Source organism: Vipera berus, assembly GCF_964194415.1.
Source record: "Vipera berus genome assembly, chromosome: 7".
Classification (NCBI taxonomy): domain Eukaryota; kingdom Metazoa; phylum Chordata; class Lepidosauria; order Squamata; family Viperidae; genus Vipera; species Vipera berus.
The window spans coordinates 328738-342717 of NC_138209.1; the positions used below are offsets into that span (position 1 = coordinate 328738).

The 13980-nt window shown below is 60.9% G+C and overlaps 1 protein-coding gene across 2 annotated transcripts in view; it reads left to right on the top strand.

The window, feature by feature from the left end:
* DCTN1 (dynactin subunit 1) overlaps nt 1-13980 on the top strand; it is a 51684-nt gene that overhangs the window by 9715 nt on the left and 27989 nt on the right. For both annotated transcript variants that reach the window (XM_081332048.1, XM_081332047.1), the window contains 3 exons: nt 5162-5410; nt 6964-7042; nt 8853-8884. In XM_081332048.1, the coding sequence (XP_081188174.1) occupies nt 5183-5410; nt 6964-7042; nt 8853-8884 (339 nt within the window). In that variant the 5' untranslated portion in view covers nt 5162-5182. Of the gene's footprint in view, nt 1-5161; nt 5411-6963; nt 7043-8852; nt 8885-13980 lie in introns of those variants that run through there.

Below are 13980 nucleotides of genomic sequence, written 5' to 3' on the forward strand. Positions count from 1 at the left end.
ATTGTGTGCGTGGGGCTCGGGGGCCTCTCCCACAAAAAGGCCTCTTCCGCCTCGGCCTCCCCGGGGTCTCCGCCCGGCGCCCAGGGATGGTCGCTCCCTCTCTGACACAAGAGTGGAATCGTGCTGTGAGCTGAGGCTGCCCATCCAGAGCAAAACTGGCAGGAAAGAGCATCAGCATGGCCCAGGTCAAGCGACACCCCTACGGCCAGGTGAGCGGCCACAGGGGGCCCAGACCGGGAGACCCCGGGCTCCTGCTGGGTGCTGCGTGGCTCTCCAGGCAGGGGAGGTGGATGGGGGGGGAGAGAGAACAAGGGGAACGGTGCCCTGTTTTGTTTGCCCCTCACCGTGCTTTGTGCGTCCAGACGAGGAGGGACGTGGGCCAACGATGGTCTTCTCTGCCAGGAAAGCCTCTGCAGTTGGGATTTGCCTCCGGCTTCACCCTCCCCCTTCTTGGCCTCCCTCTCCACTGAAACCGAGGGGAGCCCTGGACGCTCCCCAGAAACCCAGACTGCCACCCGGTTGTGGTCCGGGTGTCCCCTGCACCCTCCGTGGACCTTCCTCTCGGGGCTCTTGCCGTCTCGTTCCGATTCCGTCCTCCACCCACCTCCGGAGGCCGTCCGGGAGATGGCCTGTGGCAACGTGTCTTGGGCTCTGGGGACTTGGGAGCAGCTTCCTCTTCCTCCACTTTCGCAAAGGCTGGAAGCCTGAGCGGCTCGAAGACGGAGAAGAGCGACATTCCCAGGCTTTCCAGCTGCGCCTTTCTTGCCTCCGCTACTCAGGCAGCCACCCGATCCATCGTTGCACAGCTCTCCTGCAGCGACCCTGCCTGACTAATTGAGGCCAGTGCAAAACGCAGCCCGCTTCCCTCCCTCAGCGTAGCTTCCTTTAGCCGTTGCCCAGGTGGGAAGGCCTCAGCTGGGGGGTGGGGGGTGGAGGGAGCCTTCTCGGGTTCACTGCTGGGCAGCCTCACCGGATAGGTTTGGGTGGTTGCCTTGCATTTGGACTTGGAGAAGTCAGCACAGGTAGTAAGTGGCCAGTAGCCGTAGCTTCTTTGGGCCTTCCCGGGAGAGGACGATTGGACTCTTTACGGCCTGGCCTGGCTAGCACCATAACTGATCTTTTCCCTTTCTGGTTGTTGGTAGTCTGTGGCAGAATTGGTTCGTGTCCTGGGGAGGAGGTGAGTCCAACTGCTTTGATTTATTTTCACAATTGACATCTCGCCTTTCTGATCATTCACATTTCCCTCTCGGAGCGAAGAGTGCTGTATCAGGCAGGGGGAATGGGTGAGGACCGGTCAGCTGGAGAGACGAAAGGCCGGGGCTGCGAGCAAAGGGAAGGCAATGCAACTCAGCCCGGTTTGTGCCAACGTGCCTGCTGGCTTGCCCCAGATTCATACCTTTATCCATACTTTGCGTTTTGTTCTTTGTTCTGTTACAGTAGAAAACAGTCCCTTAAAATCTTGTTCGACCGACCCAGTCATCCTCCAGTTAAGGATGCCTGACTGGAAGCCTTTGCTGCAGCAGTGAAGCCGCCGGCTCCATTCGCAGCTGTGCCCAGCCGGTCGTCTGGCAGTGGTGGAGCCCTCTTCTCTCTGGGGGGGGGGTGCAGTGGGAAGGCCGGGGGGGCTTCGGTCGGGGGGCCAAGGGGTCTCTCGCCTGCAGTCAGCCTTCTCCTGAGACGCCGGTCAGTTGGCTCGGGTTGGGCGAGCCGAGTCCTTCGTGGCTTCAGACCCAAATTCTAGTCTTGGGGTATAAGAGGTTTCTGAGGCCGATCGGAGGCCCAAACGGCAGGTGGCTTTCAGGTGGAGCAGGCCCCGAGAGCCATGGCCGCCTCCTGCCTTCTGCACATGGCGCCTTCAGAGAGAGAGGGAAGCTGGCGGATCCGAACGGGGCGGCTGGGGCTTCCCTCAAGCTCTCGCTGGGGGTCACACCGGAGGGTTTGCTTAGCTGATTTTGCCAGTTCCTAATTACTGGGGGGGGGGTTCATTTTGGTAGGTCTTTTTATGATGGGTTTTATTGAACGTTCATTTTTTAAGAATAATTTTGATGCTTGTTTGCTTGTTTCCTTGTTGCTGTTCCAGGGTGGGTGTTGATATTCTGGGAGGTGAAGTGGGTGCGGAGACAACTAGAGGAACGCTGGCGGAAGACGAGTTGAGCCTGACCGGATGTGGGTGGCAGCTCAGATTCAAGCCTACCGTGGCAGAGAAATTGCTGAGTCCGGCCTCTCTCTCGGAGCTCCTCATCCCCGTGAGGGAGGGACGGAGCAGCTGGAAGACCTGCCTGGAGATGGTTGGGATTCCCAGGCTGGTTATGTGCCCTGGAGCTGATCCTTTGTCTTGGGATCAGGGGGATCTAGAAGGGGGAGACCTTGTCGTCAGCCTCTTCTTCCAGGGATGAATGACCTGGTTTTGAGTGAACCGATCCCTTCTGGGTAAGCATAAACCAAAAGCCTCAGTAGAGGCAGAATGGTTCCACTTTCTACCGCCTTGTGATCCCACTCTCCCCCCCAGTCTAAGCGAGGCAAGACGTGCTGGGCGTGACCAAGGCCGGTGAGTCTTCGCCCTAAAACCCTTTGGGGGGGCAGCAACGGAAGTGGGGGCTGCCTTGTGCATTAGCCAGTCAAAGCTTCAAAATACCCAGAGGAAGCCTTCCTACGTGGAACGGAGCTGGGTGGGGGTGGGTGGGCTGCTCTTGAAGACCACCTGGAGACTTTTAACTGCTCCGGAAGGTAACGGCACACGTAGTAACGGACTTTAGTTCTGGATGGGGCTGCACTGGCCCGGACAGACCCCACGTGCAACTTAGGGCGTTCTCTCGACTCGCAACTCCTGCTTGTTCAGCAGTTGTGCTAAGAGAGCCTTTGTGCAACTTTGTGTTGTGCGCTAGTTTCTCCCTTTCCTGGATCAGGAGTCTCTGCTCTCAGTCACTCAAGCTCAGGTGATCTCACGGTTGGATGATTGCAACGTATTCCACATGGGGCCACCCTTGAAGAGTATCCAGAAGCTTCAGCTGCTACTGAACACAGCTGTGGGGGCAATTCTTGAAGCTTCCCGGGTGGCCCACGGTACACCACTGGTTGCCAGCTTGCTTCCGGGTCCAATTCGTGGTCTTGGTTGTCACCTTGAAAGTCTTTCGTGACATAAATCCAGGCTATCCGAGGAAGCTTCTCACCCTGAGGGGATTAGCCTGCCCCAACCGCACGGGCAGCAGAGGCCTGCTGCAGACCCCACCGGTCACGGGAGGGGCATCCCTCTGTGCGGCTCAAACAGCCATAAAAATAAAAAACCTGGTCCCTGAACAGCGATCTCCAGTCCATCCAACAGTATAACCTGCAAACTCCAGGCTCACCTATCCCAGGCCTGGGGGAAGAGCAGCCATTACACCTTTCCACAGGGCTAAAGGGGGGGGGAGGGATAGCTGGATTGGGGGGGGGTCCCACAAGATGTAGAGAAAGGGAGCCAAGTGTGCCCGAGGAGCAGGCAGGCTCTGACTAACCCATCCGCCACCTCCCAGATGCCTCTGAATCAAGACCCAGGAGAAAGGCCAAAGGGCCCCAAAGTGAAGCCCTCGGCTGTCCAGCCAGATTGGAGGGAGGGAGGGGGATCTGCTCCGCCCCCGCCTCTTGGCGTATGGCAGCTTGGCAGGACAGGACGGGTGCCGGCTGATTGACAGTTAAGGTTATTATCTGTCTTCTGTTTGGCTCAAACAGCCATAAAAGTAAAAAACCTGTTCCCTGAACAGCGATCTCCAGTCCATCCAACAGTATAACCTGCAAACTCCAGGCTCACCTATCCCAGGCCTGGGGGAAGAGCAGCCATTACACCTTTCCACAGGGCTAAAGGGGGGGGAGGGGTAGCTGGATTGGGGGGGTCCCACAAGATGCTCTCCTTGCCCCAAAGGCCGAGGGCTTCACTTTGGGGCCCTCTGGCCTTTCTTCTCCTGGGTCTTGATTCAGAGGCCGGCTGCCCTGAGACCTTTGGGGCAAGGAGAGCAGGCCGTGAAGACTTCATAGGAGTTGCCGCGCTGTTTCCTGCTCCCTTGGTGGGGCTTCTGGGCTGGGACGAGGCCTTTGACGGGGAATACGGGGGTCTGGGCTGACTTCAGGAAAGAAAACTCGGGGGGCGGCAGGACAGCCGGGGGTTCCCTGCCAGGCGCTTCCGGCTTGGGAGCAGTGGCAGCAACGCCTGTGTCTGTGGGGCCTGGAGAGGCAGCCGGCCCAGGGCGAGGCTTCTTCCAAGTGCCAGGCTGTGGGAGGCGCGTCTGGGGGCATTTTGATCCCCACTGAGGTTTCCGAACGGACGGGGGTCTGCCTCTTTTCCGATCCAGGGCCCTTTTCCACGAGAGCGGAATGAACTTAGCCGAGGGAACCGGTTGGGAGAAGCTTCTCTGCAATTTATTTCCGCACCTTGATTACAGAGAGATTCTTGCGGTGCTCGGAAGCAGCTCTGCCCGTCCTCTCTGCCGTGGAAGCTCCGCACCGGGCAGGATGCCCGGCTCCCTTCCGAACGGGGCAGGGCTTATGTCGGGGGCACCCTGGAGCAGACCGGGTTGGCTCCCCAAGCTTACCTTGGAGTTTGCCAAGAGAGGCTTTCTCCCGTTGTGGCGCGCTGGCCATCTTCAGGAGCCCAGAGACGTCGCAGAGCCAGCCGCTCCGGAGGGCCTTTTTTCCTCCTCAGGGCTCCTGCGGGCAGCCTCGGAACCAGAGCCCGAAGGGGAGGGCGCCAGTGGCCGAGTGGCTGCTTTGGGCACCCCCAACCCAGGGCGTCCAGAGGAGGCTCCGGGCTGCCAGCGATCCCGGAAGGAGAGGCGGGCCTTTCGCCCCTGGGCTCTCGGGCCTCTTCCGGCTTCCTCTCCGGCCCTCTGCGACGGAAGGCGGCTCTTGGTCTCCGGCTGGTGGGACGGCCTGGGTTGCTGCTCGGTTGTTAGCGTCTCGGCTAGCGGTTAGGTTGTTGGGCTGGTTCCGCTCTCTCCTCCCTCAGCACGGTAGTTGTCTGGTGACTTGGGGCCAGTTACGTTCCATCAGCCCAGCCTGCCTCACAGGATCGTCGTTGGGGGAAAATAAGAAGAGAGCATCAAATGTGTGTTGCCTTGAGGTCTAAAAATCTACAAGCCACAAATGTGCAGCTGGCCAACCGTTTTCCTTCTCGTGTTGGCTCTTCTAGGTCTCCAGCGCCGGTGCCAGGATGAGCGCGGAAGTGAGCGGCAAGCCCCTGAAAGTGGGCGCCCGGGTGGAAGTGATTGGCAAGGGGCACCGTGGGACGGTGGCGTACGTGGGGGCCACCCTCTTTGCCACGGGGAAATGGGTCGGCGTCATCCTGGACGAAGCCAGAGGCAAAAACGATGGGACGGTGCAGGGGAAGAGATACTTCAGCTGCGAGGAGAACCACGGCATCTTCGTCAGACAGTCACAGGTGAGCCTCCCCTCCACAGGTGTGGCCCCCCGACGTGGAGACGGGCACTCCTCCCCCCCCCCTGGTCAGGAAGGAAGAGGGTCTGTGAGTGGGCGTGGGGAACCCCCCTTGGGGCTTCGCTTGCTTTGAGGGGCCTGAAGAAGCCGTGGGAGGGGCAGAGTGGCTTTGACCCTCCATGCCACGCTCTTCCCCTGCTCTCGGCTGCCGGGAAGCGGCCGCAGAATGACACACACAGATTTCCCGCCACAAAAGCTTGATGGATGTTTGATTGATTGATGACATTCTGACACGCAGGCAGGCACGATATGATGCTTGCTGGGACTCTTGGAATTATTTAGGGTTTTGATTTTTATGCTGCTTTCGATCCACACGGCTTTAAATTTCACCCAGCGGTTCAGCTGGCTAATCCCACTTTAGGCCTGAAAGCTGGCTGGGTGATCCTGGGCCAGTCCCTCCCTCTCTCAGTTCGGCCCACCTCACAGGGTTGTTGTCGTGCGGAATGTCAGAGGAGGAAGGAGCGTTAAGTTTGTTTCCCGCCTTGAGTTATTTATATAAAAAAAGTAAAGGTGGGTTATAAATGTTGCAAATAAATAAAGGTAGCTATCGATCTGGAGGGGAGAAGCGCTGGCCATTAAAGGCAAATGACAGTATCTAAGCTTACCTTTAATTCCTCCCTCGGCCGCTGGCTCAGCGGTCCGTGGTTTCTCTTTGGCGCTGCTCCCGGCTCAGCCCCCGGCCTCCCAGGGCTTGAGGTGGGATCCCCCAGCGGCCCCCGTCCTTTCCTGCACCTTGTCCAGAAGGAAGCCGGGCGGCCGCTGCAGACCTCCCGGCTAAGCCTCTGGCATTTCTCTCCCGGCTCTTTTCCCGCCGGAGCCCCTTCCCAGCCTCGCCCAACTCTCTGGCCGGGTCCTCAAGGGATGCCAGCTTTGGAAAGGGCATTTGGGCTGGCGCGAACCCAGAGACCGGAGCGGAGAAGTGGTGGTCTTCAAATCTTCCCACCCAGCCTTGGCTGCTCCTCCTGCGGGTCTCGGGGGTGGGGTGGGGGCTTGCTTTCCTTTGCATCTGCCCTCTGGCTCCGAGGAATCGTGGCCCGAAACGTGTGGAGGCTCCGGGGAGGAATTCACACGGCTACCGAAAGAAGTGCAGTCAGTCCCGGGTGAGGAACCAGCAGCTCTCGGAGAAAGACTCGCTCCTACGACTCTGATCTTCTCCTCGGCTGCGGATGGCCTTTGCAGGGGGGGCCGCTGCCAGGGGCAGGTGGAAACCCAGAGGAGCCCCCCAGTTGTGCCTGGGCCGCCTAAAGGGCCCTCGGGGACCTGCCGGGGCCCCCAAAGGAAAAGAGCCTGGCTGGCACCTTCCTCCCTCACCGGTCCCTGCAGCTCACGGAAGGCGCAAGACGCCCTGAAGCTCTGGCTTGGACGGGGCCGCCTTGACCCCGCGGGTGGGCTTAGCGCTGTGCGGGGAAAGCATTTTTTGCTGCACCGAGGCAGGAAGATGCCGGAAAGAGGAGGGAGATGGGGCCGTTCTGTTCACTTCCTTTCCTTTCTCTTTAGATCCAGGTGTTTGAGGATGGCGCAGACACCACCTCCCCGGAAACCCCGGAGGCTTCGGCATGCAGGGTCCCCAAGAGAGGTAGGGTCTCCAGCTCTCTCGGCCTTCTTGAGGCCTGAGGACTTTCCCTGCCTCTTTACCGTAGGTTGGCCATTTACGATGGAAAATGGCTCGGCTGCCCTTTGGAAACCGTGGCTGGCCACCTGCCTTGTAGGCCGCCCTTCTTGAGCCCGATTCCCCTCAGAGCGATTCACACGGGGACAAAAGAGGTTGCCAGTGAAGAGCGGCAAGTGCGAAGCCCCCGTGAAAGGGGGCCCTTCCCCTCTCGGGGGGGCCGTGCCTGGCCTTTCAAGAGCAGCAGCGGAGGAGGCCCCGCAGGAGTTCTGGCCACGAGGGGCTGCCATTCTGGGGGCTTCCGGCAGGCATTCCGGGAGCCCCCACATCCTCACGGGGGGCGGGGGGAGGCTGAGCAGCTGGATGCCAAGGAGAGGCCCTCCAGGGATCTGCTCAGTCTCAGGGGAGCCTGGGATGGCGGAGATGGGATCCGGGGGGGGGGGTTGGGAAAGCCGGCCCAAGGGAAGGAGGGGGGTCCACTTCAGGCATGGGAAAGCGGGTGATTGTCAGGTGTGGAGCAGAAGGGGAGATGGCTGTTACGGAGGGTGAACAGAGGGGAGCCGGCATGCAGGGAAGATGGCGGCAGGGAAGCAGCATCCAAGCGTTTGATTTTGCCGGAGGTTCAGCTCCCTAGAGGCCCCCCCAATCTGCTGGAGGGTTTCCCTGGAAACTGCCACGTGCAATATGGGCCTCTGCCGGCTTCCTTGTTATGGCTCTGCTCTTCCACAGCTGCCAAAGGGAGCGTGGGGGGGGGGGGCTGCTCAGTGGCTGAAACAGCAGGAGAAGCGGAGGTTGATCCCAGAGGCCACGGCCAGCCCTGCCTGTCTCCTCGGTGGCTGTCGGGGGAAGAGCCCCCTGCCCACGTCCCAGCCAGCCCTGGCTCGCAGCCTGAAGTGCAGGGGGCAGAGCTGGGGAAGCAGCTTCCCCTTTTCCGCTCCTTGCCGGGCCCTGCAAGGCCCCCACTTGGATTCCGTTTGCGGTTCGGCCTGTGCTGCTTCCAGCAGGACGTTCAGTCCAGGCCGGGTTCAGCTAAGGACAGGGACAAGGTTCGCAACGACCACATTGCAAATTTCTGCCTCTCCATCCTGCATGTTGGCTGGTGGCTGCCTTGCAGCTAGCGACGCGAGTCAGCAGCAGAGCCGTGGGGGTGGGGGGGTGAAGGTCTAGGCTGAGACCCATCTTCAGGATCCCCCGGGGGGGCCCTCTCCAGCCCAGGAGCCGGGGGGGGGAAGCAGTGGGGTGGGGAAGGACAGTCACTAAGGAGCCCAGGGGTAACCCTTCCTCTTGGCCAACCTACCTCACCGGGGGGGGGGGGGAGGTGGAGTTATGGTGGAGAAAAAACGAGAGGAGGGAGGGAGCATCGTGGAGGCAGCTGAACCCTGGCTCTGGAGGGTGGGGAAACTAATAATCACAATAAATCAAAAGGAATAATGAGCAAAAAGTCTGAGTATGAGATGAAACGTTGCTAAGAGGACAGTGCTGGAACAAAGAGCGCCCCAGAACTTTACAAACTGACTTGCGCACGTTCCCGCCCAGGGATCCCAAGGCCTCTTGTCTAAATAGGGAGGGCATGAAGGGCTCCGGGGGTGGGGGGGGGACCTGCAGGACCCAGGAGAGCGGACTTCCTGCTTCGAAGCTCTTCCTTCCAAACGAGTTCAGAGAATTCCCCAGAAGCTCCGCAGAGGCAGTCTTGGGCGGTGTATAGCTTTTTATGGGAAAATACATCCCCCAATAAAATCGTTTTCAAAAATGCCGTTATTTTGATTTTCCCCTCCAGATTCTTCAGAAGGTCCCAAGGCCAGCAAACTGGTGAGTGGTTCATTTCTGCCGTATCGTCATTTGATGTCTCCCGATGTTCGTTGCAAAAGAAAAACCTGCTGTTTTGCAATTGGTCTCGCTGCATGTCGTGGGAGGGTGGGGGGCCTGCTTTACCTAAGACCCCCTTGGCCCTGACTCCGTTGTGGCCGCCGTGGCCCTGGAACGCGCCTCCGTGAGGGATCAGCTGCCTCTGCCCCGCCCCGTGCGCTCAGCTCTGGCAGGGCAGCTGATGCCCCCTCGGTCCCCGATGGAAACGACTGGCCGGTCGCCGCTCGAGGATCTGGAAAGTCTGCGCCGCTGCCTGGCTTCCCCTGTGCCCGGGGGGCAAAACGAAGCCCCTCCGTGTCCTCTTGCGGTCGTCGGCCCGACTCCTTGGGCCAACCGAGAGACCAGGAAGGCCCCACCCCTCCCGTCCCCCTCTTCAGCCGCCGGCTGGCCGGCCTGGCCGGGAGGGTTCACGGGCCCCCCGGCTCTTCCCTGATTCCAGGGGGAGGTAGAAAAATTCTGACTTTTTTCTTTCCTTTTTTTAAAAATCCCATTTATATCCCGCCCTTCTGCGAAGACTCAGGGCGGCTTACAATCTAAAGCACAAATCAATGTGCTTAGCAATAGCCTTCCTTCTATGTAGAATTCTTTTTCTTTTTTCCTTTATGTTTGTATGGCTTTATCCATCCTTGCAAGCTGTCCCCGGGATAAGGCCGAATGGGGCGGAATGGGCAGCCGGCACCCACCGTCTCCGGGCTCAGCCAGCATCCTCCCCTTTCTCTCTCTGGCCGTCAAGGGGCCTCTCGTCTTTCTCCCCTCCCTCACCCAGCCGGGATGGTTCCCTCCATTGAGCGCTCTTGGCCTTCTTATTCGGAGCTGGTCCTCCCCCCCCTTGACTTCTGCCGCCCCTCCTCGGCGGCCCCTCCTCTCCGCCAACAGGATCAGCTTGGTTCTCTTTTTGTTCTCTCCGCTCCCACTGCCCCCCCCCGAAATAGCCGGGGCCCAGATCAGTGCTGCGGAAGGGAAGGGCCCGGTTCCCTGACCACCCTACCAACGTGTGAGAAGATGGCCGAGATCCTTAACGCTGGGATCCCTCTGCCTGCCACCTGGTCCAGGTCACGGTCAGAGCCAGCCCCCGTTGGGCCCTGCCCTTCCTCCCGGAGGGCCCGTCTCTCCCCCACCCCAGTCCAGACCCAAAGGGCTCTTGAAGCCTTCCTGTCCACGGCCGGGTCCGCCCCTCCCGCCCTCCCCGGAGAGGGTTTCCGTTGGGAAGCAATTCCGCAGCCGCAGGAGATAAATGAAAGACGCAAAGGGGGCAGCCGGATTGTCTCCTCCTTGGGTGGCATTTGCCCGTGTGAAGGTGGCAGAGTGGTGACGAACGGAACAACCGGGTGTCGCGTAGTCAGTCAGAAAAAAGCATTTTTCTGAGTCCACACAAGTAAAAAGCTGAAATAATTTCCCACAGAGCGATCAGGATTTCTGTGCGTTGCCGCTGGTGTTTCTTCATTTGGGGGCAAAATTGGAATTGGGGCTTCGGGAAAGGGAAGGAGATTGATGGAAACGAATCCACAAACAGGCAACACTCTTCCCGTTCTGCCCGGATGGCGTTGCTCCGCTGGGCTTTGGGTTGTGCTGGGGGGGGCATCGCATGGCAGCGTCCGAGGGCACCACGAGCACTTCTGGCCTTGCTTAATCCGGGGGGGGGGCAAGGGGGGGCAGCGTCACTTCTGAGTCTCCTGTCCAGGGGGCCTTTCCTTGACCTACGACCTGCGGCCCAAGAGCTGCCCGAGAGCGAAGCGCGCTCCGGCCTGGGCGCTGGTGGGGAACGGCGGTCCCGGAAAGGGTTGGTGAGCTGTGGCCACTAAAGGGGGTTTTCCCTGCTGCGCATCGGTTCTGCCCTTGACCTGGGCCGGCGGGAGGTGTGGGCTGGCCCAGAGGACACCGCTTTCCACAAAGCTGGAACGCCTGGAACATCTTTCCGTTTGGAGCCGCTGGTTTCTGAGTCCCGCCGGGTCCCCCCCCCGATCTAACCTGTCCTTTTGTCCTCTTTCTACGCAGCGTGGAGTGAAACCTAAAAAGGTGGTGCCTATTTTTTCTCGTGCGCATGAAACAGTTGTGCAAAAGGCCACCCTGGTGGCTGTCGTGGCCTCAGCTGCTGCATCCACGCATGCATCCCCCTTGCATGGATGTTCCCGTTAGGGCAGCCGAGGGGTCCGACGGGGTCCCTGGCCGGCTCAGGGCTTCCTGGAACACCTGGGCACGTCCCCCTCACCAGCTTGCTCAGCGTTGCCCGTAAAGAGACTGCCGGCTTACTTTGGGTTTCTGGCAGCCGCAAAGAAAGCCCCCCTCCCTCCCCCCTCGCTTGGGCGTGAGAGGCCTTAGCGGAGGGGGCAGCACCCTCTGCACTGCTAATCCCCCAGCGGTTTGGGGAGCGCAGCGGCCCCTCTCCCCCCCCGCTGGTCTGCCGCCGTGGGGGCCGTGCCCAGAGCTCAGCCCTCAGCGGGGGCAGCTTTCCCGGGGCAGGGGCCGGCCAAGGGTAATTGCTACGAGGATTGAGATCGTCGTCCCCCCCAACTCGGCCCTTGAACTGTCTTCTGGAGCAGGGGGCTCCCAATGGGGCGACTTTAAGACTTGTGGGCTTCCAGCTCCCACAATCCGTGGCTGCCTGGGATCCGGAGGCCTTAAAAGTGGCCAGGTTGGGAGCCCCTGCGCCGGACTCGCCCTCGGCTCTTCTGGCCAAGCAGCGGTAGGGGGGACGGGCTTCCCACTGCTGGGCTGGGCTGGGGGGATGAAGATGCCACGGGAGGAGAATTGGGGTCCGAAGCGTCCTTCACGCTGCCCAGTAAGGAAAGGGGCCCTTCTTGGGGGGCTGCTCTGCGTAGTGCAAGACAAGCAGAGGCTGAGATCGGCTTGGGGGGGGAGGCTGGGCTGCTGACCCCCCACCCCCCAAGCAGAAAGTCCCAGCCACATACGAGCAAAAGCACCTGGCAGGTGAATCCCCCCTCCCCTCTCTCCCTCGGCCTCCAGCCGCCCCAAGAGAGGCCCTACCTGCTTCGGGCGGGGGGGGTCCTTCCTCCTGGCCCCCAAACACAGCAGGCTCCACGAGCTCCAGAGCCCCGAACTCAGCGGGTGGGGAGAACCGCCGCCTCCTTCCTTCCCGCTCTGCTTGCTTCCCGCTGCATGTGCCTGAGGCCTCCTCGGCTTGCATGCCTCGCTTGCTTGCGCCCTCCGTCCGTCCGTCTGGCTTTGCATGAGGCCCGAACCTGGTCCTGGCTCTGTCCTCCTCCGCCTTGAGGAGTGCCTGGCAGACACACACCCCCGCCCCCCCCCCAGTGCGCAGTGACGTCTCCCCTGTTTGGCTTCTGGCAACAGGTCTCGGCTTGCCTGACGGCTGGCGGTTGGTGGAGCGGGGTGCCCCTGGGAGTGCACCCCAGGAGGGAAAACAAGGCTGGGAGGGGCTCCAGGAGTCTTTGTCCTTCGCCTCAGGGCAAAGCCCCCCCCATGTTATCCCTACCAAGCCCAGTCCATCTTCCCCCCCCCCCCATGAAGGGGGCTGGGGGCTCTTGGGAGTTGTCCGTCTCGGTCCAGGCAAGTTGCTGATTGGATTAGTTGGTGCCTCCAGCTGTCTTGCGGGTGACAGATGGCTGCGGGGGGGGAGCCCCCCTCCCTCCTCCCCCCTCCTCCCCCCCCCCCCCCGTCGGGCCCTGCCATCTGTCTTCCGGCCTGGGAGAGGCTCGCAGGGGCTGATGGGTCGCCCAGGAGCCCGCAGGGGCCTGGCGAGGCCGAAGGAGGGAAGGCCGGGGTCACGTTTCTGGGGGGGGGGGCTTGGGTGCTCAGCCCCGGCCTGCTTGCCCGCGGCTTATGGCAGTCGGGGAGGGGGTGGCCTGTGGAAGACGTGGCTTTAGGTCACAGCTCTGGTGAGAAAAGCGAGCTCCTGGGCGTTTGGGGATCGTACAAAACGTCAGCCGCTTAATTACGCAAAGGGCTTTCCTGCTGCTTCTGTCCCGTAGCGGCCCTCAGGAGAGGAGCGGCAACCAGACCTGAGGCTGCGGGAAGGCCGGTTTCCAAGCAGGAACCCCGATCTCCCCTTTCGGGGTGCCCTGATCGATCTTGGAGGCCCGGAAGCCCCCCCCCCGTCAGGCGCTCAGGTGGTTCCCGCCGGACTCCTCCTCGCTCTGCCCCGTTACGCGCACTAAGCGGGTCCCTCGGGGAAGACGCAGGCCGGCCTGTGCGGGGACAGAGGCCTCTTTGGGGGCTCTTCCCGGCAGCCCAGAGCCGTTGGCCAGGGCCGGGGGGGGGGGCTCTCTAAGAATGAAGTGTTTTGGAGTAGACAGGCGAAGAAGGGCCCTGACAATGGCTTGCACTGTCTCTTGGCTTCCCCCCTCTAGTGTGGAATAATGTGTCATCCCCCCCCCCATGGCTGCATCTAATGGGCCTCTCTGGGGAGGGGGGCCTCCGTGGGGCCGGGCCTCCCCGCCTCTGCTTGCCAGCTCAGCCCCCCTGCTCCAGCGGCCGATTCCCAGGGGAATCCCACTCTCCCTCCCCGCTTCTTGTTCGTAAGGCAAGGCCCCTTCGGAGGATTTTAGGGCTTGGGACGTAACTAAAGGTTGGGCAGCCCAGAGAGCTGAAGCCGGGCGCCCTTTTGCCGGCCAGGGGAAGGGGAGCAGGCCGCGTCCAGGGCCCCCTTTCCTCCGGGGGAAGGAGGGGAAGCACCAGGCAGGGCTTTCATTGGGGCTCCTGAAAGATCTCCGGGAGCGCAGGTAGTCCCCGACTTACAGCAGCTCATTTAGTGACCGTTCCAAGTTACAGCGTCACTTGTGAACGTTTTTCACACTCGGGCCCTTGCGTCACCCCCAGGGTCACGTGATCAAAATTCAGACACTTGGCAACTGACTCATATTTATGACGGTCGCAGCGTCCGGGGTGTGTGTGTGTGTGTCACGCGATCCCCTATTAGACCTTCTAACAAGCCAGGTCCACTTAACAACCAGGTCTCTAATTTTACAGCTGCAGCGATTCACTTGTGGCAAGAAAGGTCGTAAAGTGGGGCCAAACCCAGTTAACAAACGTCTGGCTTAGCAACATAAATTTTGGGCGCAATT